General features: G+C 40.5%; 1 protein-coding gene and 1 pseudogene across 1 annotated transcript; one reads left to right on the top strand and one right to left on the bottom strand.

Moving 5' to 3' along the window:
• Positions 1-258: 258 nt before the first annotated feature.
• Positions 259-5,440, bottom strand: LOC108881175 (mediator of RNA polymerase II transcription subunit 26). Its single transcript, XM_051077312.1, is given in 4 exon segments — positions 259-1,892; positions 1,894-3,222; positions 3,335-3,412; positions 5,012-5,440. Coding segments are annotated over 4 exon segments (1,746 nt in total). The 5' UTR covers positions 5,084-5,440; the 3' UTR covers positions 259-1,625.
• A 3,220-nt stretch (positions 5,441-8,660) lies between these two features.
• On the top strand, positions 8,661-17,303 carry LOC108881143 (NLR family CARD domain-containing protein 3-like; annotated as a pseudogene).
• Positions 17,304-18,924: the final 1,621 nt, after the last annotated feature.

Below are 18,924 nucleotides of genomic sequence, written 5' to 3'. Positions count from 1 at the left end.
CTAAACTAAGACAAATCAAGTCATTTTACCACAAGTTCTGGACATATCTCAAGAATAATTAAAGAAAGAGGACATACCTGATGTGGAACATATATATATTCATTGGTATTCAGGGTTGTAACTATTATTTTTGTTAAAGTTTTTATAACTATTTCTCAAATGTCAATCAAAAATGTCATCAAATTACCTATTTTGTCAGATAAACAGACCCAAAAATCTAAAAGGACTCCTCCCAACACTTAAAGAGAAGACAAACACTCACAGTTCCTTAATTTTTTTATTAACACATATCAACATGTCCACTTAAAGGACTAAGTAGCAAATATGTTCTCTTCTGTATTCAACTGAACACAAAAGGCTAATTTCTGTACATTCACTAAGGCTCTGTCTTTAGGGAAAACACAGGTTTCCATAAGGCAAACAATATCTAAAGGAATGATAGTAAGTACTTTGTCCAGCATGTCAATTTATATTTCAGTTCTTCCTGACAGTACAAAGATGCAAGCTAGTAGCGTAATCTGCTCTGCCGTTTCAGTTCATATTTTACAACCTAAATACACAGTAAAGGGAAAAGGCAAGTATGAAATAAAATTATTCATCTTATCAAAATGCGTCATTTTGGAGAGTTTTCCTGTGTAAAGTAGGTTGGTGTTGTGAATGAAGAAAAAAATATTTAGTGTAGTCTGAACATGTATAGAAACCTAATAATGGATATGTAAATGTAAATAAATATCATATATGACAGTCACATTTCTTTATCAGCTTGTATTGTTCTAGCCCATTACAAGCCTTTCTTTCCTGCACAGTCACATCTGGCTGTTTCATGTCATGTTTATTTAAACAGCATTCAAAACACAACAAAAAAAATCAAATGTTTTAAAACCGATTTTCTCAGTTATTCTCTCTGCTAAAAGTCGCTGCATAAGACAGTCGTGCAGTGTGGGAACAGCAGTTCTAAAAGGTGCAATGAGAAGTATATTTCACAGCAACAACAGTTGTTAATACCTATGATAGTGAAGGTAGCATTCATTTCAGCTTAAACAGCTAAAAAGCCTTTTTCAAGATGCACAAGCAAATTCCAACAAAAACGTAACGGGTAGATGTATTTGTTAACCGCTTGCTCTGATTGTGTATCTGACTAGGTCATAGATTTTTTTTAAAGATAAAATTTAATTAAACTTCATATTAAAAAATACCACACTGGACTGAATGTGATCAGATGGCAGTAAATTCCTGTCACATTCTCCAAGGCATGTGGATAACACAAAATGAGTAAAATGTAGCTGTGCAGTTTAATGTGATATTCCTCTCCCATACAAAGAATGGCAGCTTCTGGAAACTCAATCTGTACAGTTACTTAACACCAACAACTAAATGGGCAGGTAATGCATAGCCTTTTCCCTTCATGCTGACCCCACACAATGTTCACAAATTCATAAAAACACTGATTACACCCGCTGTTCTCCAACACACACCCGAGCAGGCAGCATATTTATTCCAATTTCGCCAATGGTGCAAAACAGCGGCTTACACTTACAGAAGTGCCTTCACACAGCAGGCAGAGCTGCTCCACCGATACAATGCAGGCAGCTTACATCTTCCAATTCAGACACCTGACCTTGGCTTCAGTCCAAACAGACGTATGGCAGTATGTTCAACCTGCTCTCATCACCATGCGGGTCCAGGGAGATGCACTCCGTCCAGTCATACCAGTTACCCTTTGTGTCATAGCAGCCATTAACCCCGGACCAGTGTTGTGCATGTAATCTGCTGAGATCTTCACTGTTGACCTCTCTGGTAACCCCTGGTAAATTCTTGGCTGGTAGTTCTGGTGCCAACACGTGCGTTTTCTTGGTGTCTTTACCTCGGTGTTCCTCTTTTTTCAAGAACTCTGGTCATGAAAAAATGTGCACCTGGAGTGTGGGCGCCTGACGACGTCAACACATTGCTTTGCTGGCTAAGGTATGACTGGATGATTTCGCTCCTCGACAGCTCTTTCCAGTCTGTCTGCTGGAAGGGACTGGGAGGAACTGGTGGATTCTGCTTCGGCTGTTCTGTCCACTGAGGTGGAGGTTCAGGTCTGTGCCCCAGTCTGACCTCCCCTTCCTGGGAAGACTCCTTGAGGAAGGAGGGTTTGATTTGCCCTGTTACAGGGTCAAACGTCAGTCTCCTATCTTTTAACCTGACTGGTTTAGTGCTGTCTTCTACAGTCTGTCCGTCTAAATTTACCACATAGTCTTTAGGCCTGTATTTTTGTCTCTTCCTTTTCCCTGTATTGCTAAAAGCACCATCATCTTCCAAACTGCCCCCATCACTGCAGGAGGAGGTGCCCGAGTTGTGAAAAGACGTATTGGGCGGCCTGCTTTGAGAGTCCAAATCTGCAGGCCATGAACCGTCAGCATGCAAACCCTGAACACAAACATTTAAAGACTGAGAAGAAGGCCCTAGCCCAGGGGCGTCCACAGACCCAGGTCTCACAGCGGGACTAGAAAGACTAGCCCCGCTCTGTGCTTGTGGTGAAGTTTGTTTGACAACAGCTTCCTGCTTTGGAGTTTGAGGACTGTGCAAGGAAAAGCGAGGGCTTCTGGGTCGATACTGCCCCCCAGAGGCAGCTTGCTCCTGTCTGGCTTGCTGCTGCAGAACTGATGCTTTTAGCAAAGAGGAAGTGCTGAGAGGCTTGCTGTATCCCGGGGCACTTGGATGAGGTTTTACAGCATTGACAAGGATTTTATTTAGCCTGTCATTGTCCAGCGGCTCAGAAATCTCCCTGTCTAAAGGCTGATGTGCGCGAGAATCTGTAAAACTTTCAGAGCTACTGCCAATTCCATTGGTTGGCAGCTGTTTGGAGTTTTTTATTTTATCATTAAGAGTCGTTTTGGATATCTTGGCTGGTAAGAGCTGTCCTTCCCTCTGGTCACCCTTACGTTTCCTGTTGCCCGGTTTCTCCACCCTTGGGGAGAAGCAGTTGTTGAAGTCATTTCTGTTCTTCAACTCTGGACCTGTTTTACCTGATGGTGTGGTGGCAGCTGGAGCGGAGATGCAGGGAAGAGCACCACCGTTGGAAGACCATGATGCACCAGTGTTTCCTTTGGACAATGCTTCACCCTTCCCTGGCTCAATTAGCTTCTGCCAGTTTCGCAGAAGCTTCTTGGCTCTTTTTGCAAGGTCCTCATTCTTGGTTTTCTTCCGGACATCATTGATGAGTTTGCCAAGACGGGTTTCCTTCATTGAGATAAGATTGGTGTTAAACAGTGGCTATGACTTGACCTCTGAACAGCTGGATTCAACTGTATTTTATCTTGAATGCAAATACTGTAGGACTGAAGTAACCTACCTCCAGTGCCTCTTTGGTGATGGGATATTTCTCCAAAAAAGAGATCACCTCCACAACTACCACCATGTTGCATATCTGCTGAAAAGACACAGACATTTATATATCACAGCCCTGAAACATCATTGTGTTGTCAGCATTACTACAACAGTGTCCAAGTGCAGTTATTTGCATGTAGATGTTACAGTTTGTGATTCTGAATCCTACCAGTCAAATATGCAGGTTCTAAAGAAAGAGAACCAAGGGCTATTAAAAGTTCTGGGCATGATTTGAATAGACTTTCAAATATGCACCTGTATGTCAAAACACGGTGTACTCATACTGGTTTCAGGCTCAATTTGACAAACTGAGACTGTATGCAAATGTATAACCCACAAGAATACCATGCAAGCGATGTAAGAAAAGTACTTTCTATATTTGTCTGTTCACTTTAATCTGGGCCTGTAACCAGCTGTCCAACAACTACAATCTGGTAACATGTCAATATAAGAGCATTAAATGACATCAATTTGTCCACCATCAGAGATTCTACCGTACAATTTATACTGTGGTAACAACCCCTTCAGCATCCCTAGTTGCAATGGATCACTACAGGCAATGCTGCACCTCAAAAGGGGAACTGCTTTATAGCAGTACTGGATTTTTCCATCAATGTGCTGAAGTACCTTAAATTATCAGATATTTAATTCCAGTCATTCTTGTGTGAGTTGTTTGTTTTTTCAATGGCCTTTAAAAGTTAGCTGAGTGAAATAAAATGAAGTTGCAATTATTTTGTCAATTGATTAATCATGACACATTTATAAAGCAAAAATGTAAAAAGTTGGATTTGTCCTGGCTCTGCAATGTGAGAATTTGTTTCTTGGTTTCACATCAGAAGTAAATTAAATATTTTGGGTTTTGGGCAAAAATAAGACAAATGATGATGTCAGCTTTTCCTCTCAGATATTATGATGGGCCTTTTTCACAGTTTTCTGATGTTTTATAGATACTTTAGTTGTCAATAATTAGCAGTGATGTGTATAAAATACTGGGCACAGAGGCACAGCTTATATTGAATAGTTCAAGCTGTACATTTCTCTATCTCTAACTTCAGTCAATAGTGCTAGTGGGACTGCTGTGGTATTTTCACAGTACAGAAGAACTGAGCAGCATCCTGCTAAACTTTGGTATTATAATGTTATAGTGTTAAACCTTTACAGGGTTTCAGTTTAATTGTACCATGGATCTTACCAGTCTTTAAAAAGTGTTGTAACATACCATGGTATACTCATCAGCTGTATAAGGTTAGGGGTGATGTCTTTAAAACCTTAAGCTTACTGCAAACCCCCATTAATAAACATCTCTGTCACTTAAAGACACTTACCTACAGAATTACATTTCCCACCTGATAGCATTGTTTAAGATATAGACCTGAAGCACCAAGCATTTCTGTGTAAACAGATAAACCAACTGTCTACATCAACATTAGCCAGCAGCAGTAAGTTAGCCAGGCTCCGGAATGCCTGGTATGAGTTACTTTGGCCAACAAGAGATGTTAGCCAGCTAATTAGCAAGCAAATAATAACTCGCCATACACCGACTGCCTCCACTTCATCACTGGTCTGCGGCGACCTGAGGTCGGCTTATTGTCCGCCTTTCTTCAACCCAGTTTGTTGCTTGGAAACTAGCGGACATACTCACATTGCTCTGGCCGTCGATGGCCTGTAGCAGCCGGTCTCTCATCACCTGCGGAGTGGCTGTAGCCGCTGTCATCGCCTGGCGGTGTCGCGGGTCGGTCAGGACGGACTCAAGACAGCAGGATCCCCCCCGAAGAGGCGAGGCGGCGGTTGGGAAACCTGCCGACACTCACAGGCTGGACGGAAGATCTTCTATGGGAGTGGGCATCATGTTTTATGATGCTTTAAGTTTCGTTTTCGGTCGCCGCCGTCACGTATTCGGTTGTGCGGACGACGAGGGTAGAAAATCCTCTCCGGGAATCGGCTACCACCCCTCGGTTGGTAGCCTCCTCCTCCTCGGCCTTCTCATCGGGCTTTTTGTGAAGAGCCCGCGAAGAGCACGACGGGAGAATTTTTACGTAACCGACGTCAACTTGCGTCAATATTATGATTCGCCGTGATATGTTGGACAATAGTGTAGTCTGTTATTACAGCAGAGGCTTATTCCATTAGACATTTGTGTTAAATATTTTATTAATTCAGATTCAGAATCGGTTTTATTGACCAAATAGAAAAGGAACATGACCTTTCTCTCGTTCACAGCACCGATGACAACAGAGCTCAGAGACTAATAACATAAACATTTGACTATTATGCACAACCAATTATCTAAATAAATAAATAATAGAAATAATGTACAAAAAAGAGATACACATATATTGATAAAAATAATAAGAGATACAAAAAAATAAACATATGAGTATTAAATACAGAATATGTGGATACATAGAATTTGCCAAGTATGATGATAGTATTTAGGATTACTTCACGTCCTTTGTTTTTCAATAAGATACCAACAGATATGTCTTCTTTAAAGTGCAACCTGGATCTGTTTGTCATTTATTTTGGGCCGTGCAGATATATTCAGTAACTGTGGAAAGAAATTCATAGTTTAAAATATTATTCAAAATATCGTCTTGAAGGATACTAGGCCCACATTTGGTTTCTGTTTTTTCTGTTTATATGAGTATAAAAATTGACATTTGTTTTCTTATGAATTAAAGGAAACAAATGTTAGTTCCACATTTAGGAATGTAAATTTACAAATCAGAAAACTGCTCTCCACGTTTCTGAATGTATTACAACATTTATTTTCTGTGTGTCTTGACACTTATTCATTCTTCCTTTGTCTTGAGTCTTTTTGCACAGATTGCACTTCTATTACATTGTCACTTGATGGCACTGTTTCCTTGGAGGAAAAAGAGACTACAGTGCGTGGATACTACATAAGGCAAGGGAGGTATATTTGTAGAGCCCCTTTCAACAACAAGGCAACCAAAGTACTGCACATATGACATAAAGACTTTAAGGCAAGATATACAGTAATAAACTCAAAGCAATGAAAAGATGCATATAAACAGGCCTCAAAAAGAATGAAACAAAATAAATAGTTTTATTTTAATACAAATCAGTGGAAAACAGAAAAAAACAATACAAGGTTAACGTAGTGGCTACCTTGAAAAAGTGAAAGGAGACAGAATTAATCTCCCATGACCTCTGGCACAGTTGTTCCCAGCAGGTCCAGCCGCAGGCTCTAATTTTTTCCTCAGATATCAGCTCGCATTCCAATTATAGGAACTCAGCACCCATACAGTTTGTTCCTCCTGCAAGTGGATTCAAACCCTGGGTCCTTTTGCTATGAGTAGACAACAACCACTGTGATGTGTTTTTTGTTTCACAAAATAACAGCTAAACTAAAGTGACAAAGCTGTACCTGGGACTGAGAGTGTAGTAGTCTGGAGGATTTGACAGAGGAGGCTGCACACTGCACACTTGTGATTGAATGAGTTTTGAATGAGTTTACTTGCAAAGAAACTGAAAGACCAGTGTGACTTATAACATTTTTACGATCCCTAGAACTGTCGCCTCACAACAAGAAGGTTCCGGGTTCGAGCAAGACAGGAAGAGAGTGTAATCAGTTATGAAAAAGTAAAAGCAGTTATGACTAATTCATGTTTATTCAGGCCACAACAACATTCACACACATGTAAATAGGCCAGATAGCAAAGACACAAAAGTGACGTTGTTTTAAAGCATTTAACATACTGAATTTTTTGTGTGTATGTTTGTTCAGTGTAATATGTTCTGTGTCACACTTTGGCCAGTTCATGTTGATTAAACTTTGCGTATCTGTGTCCATGTTGCTCTTCTAATTTGAATGCAAAATCAGATAAGAGATTATTACATATGAAATCACAGATATCCTAATTTGTAGCTATGTCACAGCAACAGCATTCAGAAATATGATTCACATTTCTGAAACTGAGTGCTTGCTTAGTGCCCCCGAGGTCACCAGGTGACCCAAACTAGTGCAATTATAATAAATAAATTAAAAAAACTGAAGGAAATAAGTTAATACCATCGTTTACTATCACACAGGACTTTAACCCTTGTGTCTGGGACGAAATGTTACTCTTCAAACTAGGATTTTGTGACTCTTTTCCCTTATCTCACCCGTCTCCACCCGGTGCTTAGTGAGCCACTGGGTCCATGCAACAGACTGTTATTTTTTGGCTGGGTGTACATAGCTGATAAGATGCCATGTGACTGTTCTCCCATGAGTGCAAATGATTTTGAAAACCAAAAACAAGTAGATTAAACCAAATTATTCTCAGGGCCCTGTACACTCTTGAGCTGCATGGTCCTGGCTGCAGCTGATGCTTGTTCAGTTTAGAATGATATAAAAGCAGCAAATCCTCACATTGAGAAGCTGGACAATTAATTAATATGTTAATTAACATATTAATTATTTTATCTCTGCTCTCTACAATATTCTCACTCTTACTTTTTCCTGTATGTCATATTATCTGACTGCAGAATAAGAAGGACGCTTTTTCGAAACAGAGAGAAAAACTCCAAACTTTGAGTGAACTGTATACTCCGGACGTGCAGGATTGTAGGAGGGGTCACGTAACTGTCAAATTAATCATGTCCCCCTCCTCGTCCCAGGGCCGAAGGGAGGGATTCAATCTCGGACGTGTTGCAGCTTGTTACTAGTGAAAGGTACTTTCCTAGATATATAAGTATAAATATAAATATAAATATAAATATAAATAACTTATTTCCTCTCATCGTTTTTCCTCCAACTGCCGTTAATGTTGGACACTTAAATATCTGTAAGTAAAATTCAGTCTGTCACTTTGTTGTGTAGTTCTGACAAAGAGCGCAGTTTTTAATGGAGACCAGCATCAAATACAATCAAGAAACTGCAGCAGTGGGCGTTATTTTAAGTCTTTTATGCACTTTTCGTCAAGTGCGCAGTTGGGGGGGTGGGGGTGGGGGTGGGGGGGATACCACAGTGCAGAGCTTTGTTCACACTGAGCTCGTTTGGTGAACCTGTGCCAGCTCTTTTGGCTGCAAATGCAGACATAAAACTTAAAGTTATAGAAGTCTACTCATCTCTTGTTTTTGAAATAACATATTCTGTCTTCATCTTCTTATTATAATGTTTATTCTGTCCAACGTTCTGTCCGTGGCGGCCATTTGCAGAAGTTTTCCATTTATTAAATGGTCCCTCAGACTCTGGCTTGTTAGAAGACATGCTGCTGTTGATAATATTGGTGAATCTCGTCGAATTCTGTTTTTAACACTTTTTTTTTGATAACATTACGAAGTTTCATATGACTGTGGTGCAGGAGTTCAGCTTCAAGAGAAGTGGTGCCTGTGTGAGTTCAATTTAAGGACAACAGTTGTGGGCAGGGCGGAAAGTTATTGTGGCTGATGTCTTTAGTGGGCTGAGAACAGCAATAAAGCCCGGATGAAGAGAGAAGTGAGAGAAGTGGCTTGTGGTCTTGGACCGGGTTCAGATGGATTTCTTCAGCTCAGGGTAGGCACCTTTTCTTCTCTTTGTGTTATCGCCAGCTGTTGTCACTGCTGGATGTGGGCGCAGGCGATCCGCTATTTTAGCTTATCAACCGTTAACCGTCAAGTTTGACGTCCGCTCACCTAACTGTCGAATAACGTTCAACCTACGGTAAATATGCCAAATAATATGTGTTGGTATTGTATAATTACACTGCAGTCTTTAAGTTATAAATAAGAGCAGCAGTGGGAAGACAGAAACAGATGACGAGACATAGGTGAAAACAGATGAGGAAGAAACGCTCTGCTAAGAGCCCACATTTCGTGTTTTCCTTTTCTGTGCTGCCAAAAAACAGTGAACATAGCTAGCTAAGGCCGGCTCTGTTAGCTCTCTGTTTTCTGTCTCTCCATTCCAGAACGAAAGTCGATTGGCCGTTATGTACACGGACCGTTTTAAAACTCCAAAAAGTGCAGTAGTTTGCTGTGTCATCGGCGTTAGATTTTCGCAAGTGCGCAACTGGAGTCATCTCAAGGGAAACAGCCACACTGCAGAGCGTTGTAAAGTTAGTTTTCTCTTCACTTTTAATCCTTTCAGATTCACACAGTTTTCACATCGAAATGGGTTGCAGTCGTACATAATGAAATACATGAAATACGTGCAGACTCTGAGTGCAGTTTGCTCCTGATGGCATCACTAAAGCTGAAACAACGTTATCATCCAACACTACCGTTCCGCATTGCACTACGATAACCAGTGATCACGGATGCAGACAATCAGTTAAAAAACAGTTAAAACCGTTAAGTTTGACATCCGCTGATCCAACTGTCGAATAACGTTAAACCTACGGTAAATAATAAATGATAGATGATGTCATCGTACAATTACACTGTAATTTTATTGTTTAGATGAGAACAGAAGCAGTTGCTTCATCAGCACGTGACGAATGAAGAGGAATTTATGTACTATCACTTCAAAGATCTCATTGTTTGCAGTGCTGTAACTTAGAGATTAATCATGGAGATGTTTTTCAGTCATCCAAAACAACGCATTAATTATCTGTACACCTTACTGAAACAGCTGTTTAGCTGTGTCCCACCTGAGTAACCTTGAATTTAAGCATGAAATATTTCAAATAGAATACTTAAGTAATGAAATATTATATGTGGCCTTAAAAGTACTCTAAATATGCTATTCATTTTGAAAAAGTCAATTATATCTATTAAAAAGACGCATTAACCCACATCACATATCTCAGTGTGATTTCTATTGTGTTAGGTCATAAAAAATGTGTTATGTAGAGGCAGACGACACCTTGATTACCAGAGACAGTGGCACACCAGCATTGCAGACTGATCCTTAATGTAGCATTTTCGGCTCCAGGAGATGTGGATCCCAAATTCTGCTTGGCTATGCTTGGAGTTTTCAGACGTGAACTGATTTGTGTATTTAGGCTTTTGGTGAACTTCCTGTCACAAAACATGGTAAGTCAGAGCTCTGTATGTTTGTCGTTTGACTGAGAGAAATGATGACAAGAAATAATATATAAGCCCTCTGAGCATGTTGTTGTGTATATGAAGGTGTCAGCTCTGCTATGAGTCAATCTGAAGAGGCAGAGAAAGGCGTCAAACCCACAGACCACCACTGTGCATGAGGAACCACACATCCAGACCAACCTGCAGAGGTGAGATCAGGATTTCTGAAAACTCCATGTCAGAGCTCAGAATTCAAATCACGCCACCATTATTCAAAGTTAGAAATCTGTGTGTGTTGTGTTGAAGCCAACAGCAGCAGCATGGAGAAGACTCTCCCAGACCTGGACCAAGCTCTGAGTCTGTGAAGAGTGACGCTTCAAATAAAAAATGTTTCGATTTTTCAGGATAATTTGCAGTGTCAAAGTATTAATATTATTCTTCATCATTTGTGAGTTTTAATAAATGACAGGAATTAGTATTGTTTCTTTGTCAAGACCCAACTGAAGAGACCAATTTGATCAGGTAGACTTTAATTATTTGTAGTTAAAAATCCTGTGTGTTGTATTGAAGCCAACAGCAGCAGCAGCACAGAGAAGATTCTTCTGAACCTGGACCGAGATCTGAGTCTGTGAGGAGTGACTTTTCAAAGGAAATTATTAATTGATTTTCCCATGTAAGTTGTTATCAGCTTCAAAACGCTTTTATCGTGAGTTTTCCTAAATTACAGGCAGGTAGCATTCAGTCAGTTGTTGGGAGCATGTGAACTTTAATACTTGTGTGCTGACATGCATTTATGAGCAAATTATTTTTTGTTACTCCAGTGAAGAGATGCCAGAGGTTAACAATGCTCAGCCTGCCCAGGAGCCTCCAGTTGACCTGGACGCAATATTTTCGGTCTGTACATGTACAAGTAAACAAACAAACTAACAAACAACTAAATCTTTGTCAAGAATCTTATTTAAACTGATGATTCATATCTGCTCTAAAAAAATTTGGTGGACTGGATGATCATTTATTAAAAAAAATAAATCTGACAAATGTGTTTGTTGATTTTGGTGTTCCTGTGTAATTCATACAGTATATTGTTTCATACAAGGTGGTCAAGAGGAACATTGGCGATTTTGTGGAGCGTGAAATCCAGAAGCATCAGGAGGTTCTGAATTCAGATCCACAATGCTTAGAGACACAGAGGGAGGACCAGGACGACGGTGGCAGCCGAGACGCATTTCTGAAGATCTTGGTGCACTTCCTGAAGCGTGTGAACCAGGAGGAGCTGGCTAACATACTGCAGAGCAGTAAGGATTTCTGACAATGTTTAACATGATGGAAAAGCATGACGTAACATTTCTAAATTTCTCAAGAGAAGGGAAATATGCTAATTCTTTGAGGCCTGATCACAAAGTGGCACAGTGAAGTTTAGCTGTATGTTGTCATAACAGAGGCAGCACTTGAGGCTTAATGGAGTACAGACTACTTGCAGGGCTAGTAGTCACTGTAGTTGTCGGCCAACATGCCAGCGAGCTAGGAACATGCTAGCACTTGAAGTCATAATCATGGCCACAGTACTTCTGCACTAGGTCTATAATGTGTGTTTAATCTCCATGGCAGTTTGTTGTAAGGAATGTACATAATTTTATTAAATAAAGAGGGAAGAATGAAGAAGACTCTCCATGCTACTCAGCAGTTTGCAGACTCGTTAGCTCAGTTGCTAAGGGGACAGGAAGTTCATATAGTATTCAGAAGACCCGTGCGTACTATGCTACAATGCTGCAGTATACTCCCAAAAAGAGGGATTAAATAAAAACATACGGTGCAGCACAGTTAATGAGCTATGTTAGCTTCCTCCATTTTTGAGTCACCACGTCAACCAGCATTGTCAGAATGGCTCACAATGGTGCAAATTTGTGCATTTAAGTTTACCAAACTTGTCTCTAACCCTTGTGTGACCTGGGGAAAATGGAAGTCATGATGTTTACTGTTTAATTCACTCATTGTTATTAATTTGTTGTGTGTTTATTCAGGAAGTCTTGCTGCAGCTTACCAGCGTGAACTCAAATCTAATCTGAAGAAAAGGTTCCAGTGTTTGTTTATGGAGACTGCTAAAACTGAAAGTCCAGTTCCTTTGAACCAGATCTACACAGAGCTCCAGATCACAGAGGGAGGGCCAGGAGAGGTCAACAAAGAACATGAAGTCAGACAGATTGAAAAAGCATCCAGGAAACCAATCAAAACAGAAACAACAATCAGATGTGAAGACATCTTTAAGCCCTCACCTGGAAGAGGCAAAGCAGTCAGAACAGTGATGATGAAGGGAGTGGCTGGCATTGGCAAAACAGTCCTAACACAGAAATATGCTCTGGACTGGGCTGAAGACAAAGCCGGTCAGGACACACAGTTCATATTTCCATTCACCTTCAGAGAGCTGAATGTGCTGAACAACAAAGAGTACAGCTTTAGTGAAACTTCTTCATGACCACTTTAACTTTGACAGCAAAGAAGCAGGTATCTGCAGGTTTGAAGAGTTCAAGGTTGTGTTCATCCTTGATGGTCTGGATGAGTGTCGATTTCCTCTGGACTTCCAAAACAATGCGATCCTGACTGATGCTACAGTGTCGACCTCTGTGGCTGTGCTGCTGACAAACCTCATCAGGGGGAAACTGCTCCCCTCTGCTCGCCTCTGGATAACCACACGGCCTGCAGCAGCCAATCAGATCCCAGCTGAGTGGATCGACATGGTGACAGAGGTAAGAGGTTTCACCAACCCACAGAAGGAGGAATACTTCAGGAAAAGATTCAGAGATAAGGAGCAGGCCGACAGAATTGTCTCCTATATCAAAAAATCACGAAGCCTCTACATGATGTGCCGCATCCCAGTCTTCTGCTGGATCATTGCGACAGTTATGGAGGATTCTTTGAAAACTGAACAGGGAGCAGTGCTGCCCAAGACCCTGACCGAGATGTACATCCATCCTCCTGGTGGTTCAGTCCAAACTGAAGAACATCAAGTATCATGGAGGAGATGAGACGGATCCACACTGGAATCCAGAGACGAAAAAGATGATTCTGTCTCTTGGAAAACTGGCTTTTGAGCAGCTGCAAAAAGACAACAGGAACTTCTATGAATCAGACCTGACAGAGTGTGGCATCGATGTCAAAGCAGCCTCTGTGTTTTCAGGAGTATTGACACAGATCTTTAGAGAGGAGAGTGGGGTGCATCAGGAAAAGGTCTTTTGCTTTGTTCATTTGAGCGTTCAGGAGTTTCTGGCTGCTCTTTACGTCCATCTGACATTCATCAACTGTGGAAACAACCTGCTGCTGTCAGAAGAACAACTGATCTTCAATGAGTCTAAGACAGTAAATGTAGAATTTGCAGTGGCACACTTCTACCAGAGTGCAGTGGACAAGGCCTTAGAGAGTCCAAATGGACACCTGGACCTGTTCCTCCGCTTCCTCCTGGGCCTTTCACTAGAGACAAATCAGACTCTCATAGGTGGCCTTCAGGCACAGACGGGAGGCAGTGCACGGATCAAGAAGGAAACAATCAAATACATCAAGTGGAAGATTGAAGAGAATCCCTCACCAGAGAGGAGCATCAATCTGTTCCACTGTCTGAATGAGCTGAATGACCACTCCCTGGAGGAGGAGATCCAGGCATTCCTCAGTTCTGGAAAAATCTTGAGTGGGAATCTCTCTCCCTGCTCAGTGGTCAGCTCTGGTCTTCATCTTACTGACATCAGATAAGGAGCTAGATGTGTTTGACCTTAGCAAGTACTCAGCCTCTGAAGGAGCTCTTCTGAGGATGCTACCAGTGGTCAAAGCTTCCAAGAAAGCTCTGTAAGTACATTTGTATTTATTCATCGTAGATCACATAAACACACTGCTTTCCTTTAAACAGGAGAGGAAAAGGGAACTGGACAGGCAGAATTTTCTGAATAAAACTGGTTAAATGTTAGTTTATTGTTTATGATTATGTAGTATTGAATTTGAATATCAGTAATATCAGAAATATCAGCTGAAGTTGAGACACTGAAAGAGTGAAATCAAGATATTTTAATGTTCAAAGTGTGGTGATTTGTGTCTTCAGGCTGAGTGGCTGTAACCTCTCAGAGACCAGCTGTGAAGCTCTGGCCTCAGCCTCTCAACTCAGAGTCCTGTAATCTGAGAGAGCTGGACCTGAGCAACAATGACCTGCAGGATTCAGGAGTGGAGCTTCTCTCTGATGGACTGAAGAGTCCTGATTGTGCACTGGAAACTCTCAGGTGAGATCATGTTATAATTCAGCAGCTTCTCGCTGGGTTACCATCCAGATGTATAGCTCTTCATGTTTAAATACTGGCATACTCAGGGGTATTTATCCTTTGAGCTGCAAAGTAAGATGACATAGTTTTTCTTGACATCTTGTTCATTGTTCTCTCTTCAGGCTGAGTCTGTGTAACCTCTCAGAGAGCAGCTGTGAAGCTCTGTCCTCAGTTCTGAGCTCAGAGTCCTCTAGTCTGAAAAACCTGGACCTGAGCAACAATGACCTACGGGATTCAGGAGTGGAGCATCTCTCTGCTGGACTGCGGAGTTCACAGTGTACACTGGAAACTCTTAGGTCAGGATTCAAAGTTGTCAAAATGATTGTATTGTAGTAATGTCGTAACCTTAATGGACCTACCACTAACCTCATATGTTGTTTTATGTGTTTGCAGGCTAACTGGTTGTCTGATCACAGAGAAAGGCTGTGCTTCTCTAGCCTCAGCCCTGAGCTATAACCCCTCCCATCTGAGAGAGCTTGACCTGAGCTACAATCATCCAGGAGCAACAGGAGAGAGGCTGCTGTCCGTTGGACTTGAGGATCCAAGCTGGAGCCTGAACACTCTCAGGTATGGAGAGATTTGGGAAATATTTTCTTTGTCACAAATATTTTTTTCTTTGAGCCTGGTATAGTGACCAAACTGATGTGAAAGACGTGGCATTTAGAAAAGACTTGATGGCAGGACAGTAGGCCTGATACCAACCCTTGGTTCATTTGTAGAAGTAGAGGTTAATGTGATTGTCTAACCCACATCCTACTTTCAGGGTTGAGTCTTGTGGAGAACAAAGGTTGACACAAGGTCTGAAGAAATGTAAGTGTGTTTTTAGTTCATTCATTGAACTCACATCATCTGTCTAAAACCTGAGTGTAATCACTGATGTCATATGTTACCATGAAGATTTTCATGAAGTTAATAATGGAACGGTCCTTAAATGAACCTAATGATGAACTAGTAACTGCAGCTGTACTGAGTCTCTTGTGTTTCTCCATCAGATTTCCGTGAACTCACTCTGGATCCAAACACAGCAAACAGAAACCTCATACTGTCAGACAACAACAGAAAGGTGACATGGGTGTTAAATGACCAGCCATACCCTGTTATCCCAGAGAGATTTGACTACTGCTGTCAGTTGTTAGGTACAGAGGGTCTGACTGGCCGCTGTTACTGGGAGGTGGAGTGGGAAGGAGAGGTTCTTATAGCACTGAGTTACAGTGGAATCAAAAGGAAAGGAGGCCTAGCTGACAGCAGGTTTGGAGGGAATGATCAGTCCTGGAGTCTGTGCTGCTCTGCTGGTGGTTACTCTGTCTGGCACAATAACAGAGAAATCAACCTCCCCCTCTCTCCCTCCTCTGATTCTGTTAACAGAGTATCAGTGTATGTGGATCACAATGCTGGCACTCTGTCCTTCTACAGAGTCTCCTCTGACACGCTGATCCACCTCTACACTTTCCAAAACCAGTTCACTGAACCTCTGTTCCCCGGGTTTGGGTTCTTGTTTGGTTTTAGAGTCTATCCTGGGTTCTCAGTGTCTTTGTGTCCAATGTAGAATCTCCAAGACATTCAGACCAACATTGTTCCTGTTTGAAAAAATGCAGCCCCCTCATTCATTTGAATGGGGATAGTCCAGATCTGTGTGTCATTATCTCACTGGTTGTCACAGAGATGTTAGCTCAAATTGGAGGTGTTGGACCGGATTTAACTTTTGTTTGCAGGGGATACAATAGGCAAGCCGCTCCTTCCACCACAGTGACAGGCTTAGCATTTTGGAATTACGAGAAAGATGCAGCTCCCCCTTGTGGCAATTCAAAATAAATCAATACAGGTGTGTATGTGTGCAAGCTTTTTTCAAGTAGTGAGGATATTAACGATTATTCCCATTCATGATTATCCCGATGATGGAAATTCACCATGATCAACTTATTGTGAGTGTTTTTTTAATTGCAATGGGCGATAAAATTATATATCATCTGATGCCTAAATGTAACCCCCCACCCCACCCCCCATCCCCCGTTGTGTTAATGCAGGGCTGTTTTTGGTCTGAATGGTTTCTAAGACTCTACACCCATGCTAGTGACTCTGTGAAACTATAAACAGACAGCAGTATTTTAACATCTCGGCTGATATTTAGGAGAGTTCTGGGGGTGTTTAGACAGTTTTTCCACCTTTATTATTTCTTAATACACATAAAACTCTGAAATCACCATATATCTGCACAAGCATACACAAGCATCTTAAATCTGAAAAAAAATTTTTTTCAAGGAATGTGTCCTTAACAACCTCAACAACTAGTTATTCCTGCTCTTTTTTCATATTGAAGGTTGCTCACACATAAACATCACTGTAAGTAGGAGTAAGTCAGTCAAATGTAACTGATTTTTCACTTTTAACAAAGATCTTTTTTTATCTTTAAGCTGAACCTGTATGATGAGTTCTTGATTCATATGACAGTCTGTTGTTAACAGTTGGCAGATGGAAATATGTTTCATTTGTACTTTAGTTTTACTCATGTACTCCAGCTGTGGACGGTAAAATTTGATCATGTAGAAGTCTTCACATCTTCCTGTTGGCATATATACATGTTTTCCTGTCTTTTTATTTTCTAGGTTAACTATAAAACACTGGCTTTAACAAAATTATTCCTTGTACTAAAACTTACACACATACAACAATAAAAAGTTCACTAATCTTATTGTCTTCTTGTGGTAACTACAACATGTCAAGGGGTTAAACATTCAAAGTTAAAGGTCAAGAGTTGGTTTGGTTGGTTTTAATTGGTCATGCATGACAATGCTTCATTACTGTCAAAATTAACAGTGAAACATAAAGTGTCCAAATTCACCTTTTGACTAAAAGAAACTTAAATCTAAAACAACAACTTTGCATCTAAAAATGAACAAACAAGCCTTAAACTGTCAGCTGTTCTTGGAACGATCTTTTCAACTGCTGCACAGTCTTTTCCAGTGCCCATAATGTAATCATTCCTTTGCATCAATAACTGGCTGTGTGGTTGTTCGTTTTTTGACTGTTATCCTTTTTCTTTTCTATTTTCCTCTCCCTTGATGATGGAGTATGTGGAGGTTGTATTTCAGTCCTCAGGCCTAGTCAAAAAAAAAAAAAAAAAAGAAATAAAAATAGAAAAATAGAAAAAAAAAAAAAAAAAAAATATATATATATATATATATATATATTGAGACACTGAAATATATATATATATATATATATATATATATATGTATTGTGTCTTGTTTTAACCTCTTTTTCTTGTTTTTGATAAAATGACATGAGGTCAAGTAAAGATGGCTTAGGAAAAGATAACTGAGAATTTGGCTGCACTTACACTAGGCTTCATAAAATAATTTGAAGGTGGATATTATTGATGTCAGTCACTTTAAATGTTGATGAGGCAAAGAATTGTGGGACGGTATTATCTCCTTTTTATGGGTGGTCCAGTGTGCCTTTTGCTAAAAGAGATAAGAAACACACTGAGACATTTCCTTAGTATTTAGATAATTCAACCAGCTCTTATAATAGCCACTGCTGCTTAATTACTCGCAGCTCATGCCACTCAGTTGGTAATCTTTCTAAGTAAAAAACACTATTTGACCACAGTCTTAACGTCTGGCTGGAGTCTGCTTGTTTCCACAGGTCCTTATGAGCTGCCACAGAAAATGTTTGTGTTGTAGCGTTGTTGCAATGTTTGCAATATTTGTTCCAAGTTATTAACAGAGGTGGAGGAGGAGCTTTGGGTTTTCAGCATTCTGACTGGATACTGAGCAGTCTGCAGTCAGCAGCCATGTTGACGTGACGTACACTATTCTGCCACTATGTGACCCTCAAAGAAAATTAAAGTGCTATCCCCCAAATAAATGCCATCTCATGGTAAAACATCTCCAGGAAGAGGACAAAACCCTAAAAATCTTGAATATGAAAAAATAAATTTAGAAAGTAAACATGAAAAATTCAGCAGTCCTGTAATAGACCTGTCTTCATACAACTACTGCAGACTTATGATTGAATGTCTCTCTATTGGTCTGGTAAACTGAATTAGAGTAAATTAGATTAGATTATTTTCTCAATATGATTTTATTTTGGGAGAGATTTACATTTAAATTTTCTGCATTTTTTTCTGCATCACCACAGGATTTTTGGTCTGCTCCCTCAGCTTACGGTGAACACATTTTCACAAAGCTGAAAACACTATGTTATGAAGAAGGTCAGGGAGATGAAGATGCTGCATAGAATTTATACTGTGCTGTACACACTTGCAGTCATCATATAGAAAGTCGTTTTCAGTGCGTGAGAGTGT

This window comes from Lates calcarifer, linkage group LG17 (genome assembly GCF_001640805.2).
Source record: "Lates calcarifer isolate ASB-BC8 linkage group LG17, TLL_Latcal_v3, whole genome shotgun sequence".
In the NCBI taxonomy this organism is placed as follows: domain Eukaryota; kingdom Metazoa; phylum Chordata; class Actinopteri; family Centropomidae; genus Lates; species Lates calcarifer.
Note: the sequence above shows the minus strand (reverse complement) of the source record. Positions and strands in the feature narration are given on the sequence as shown.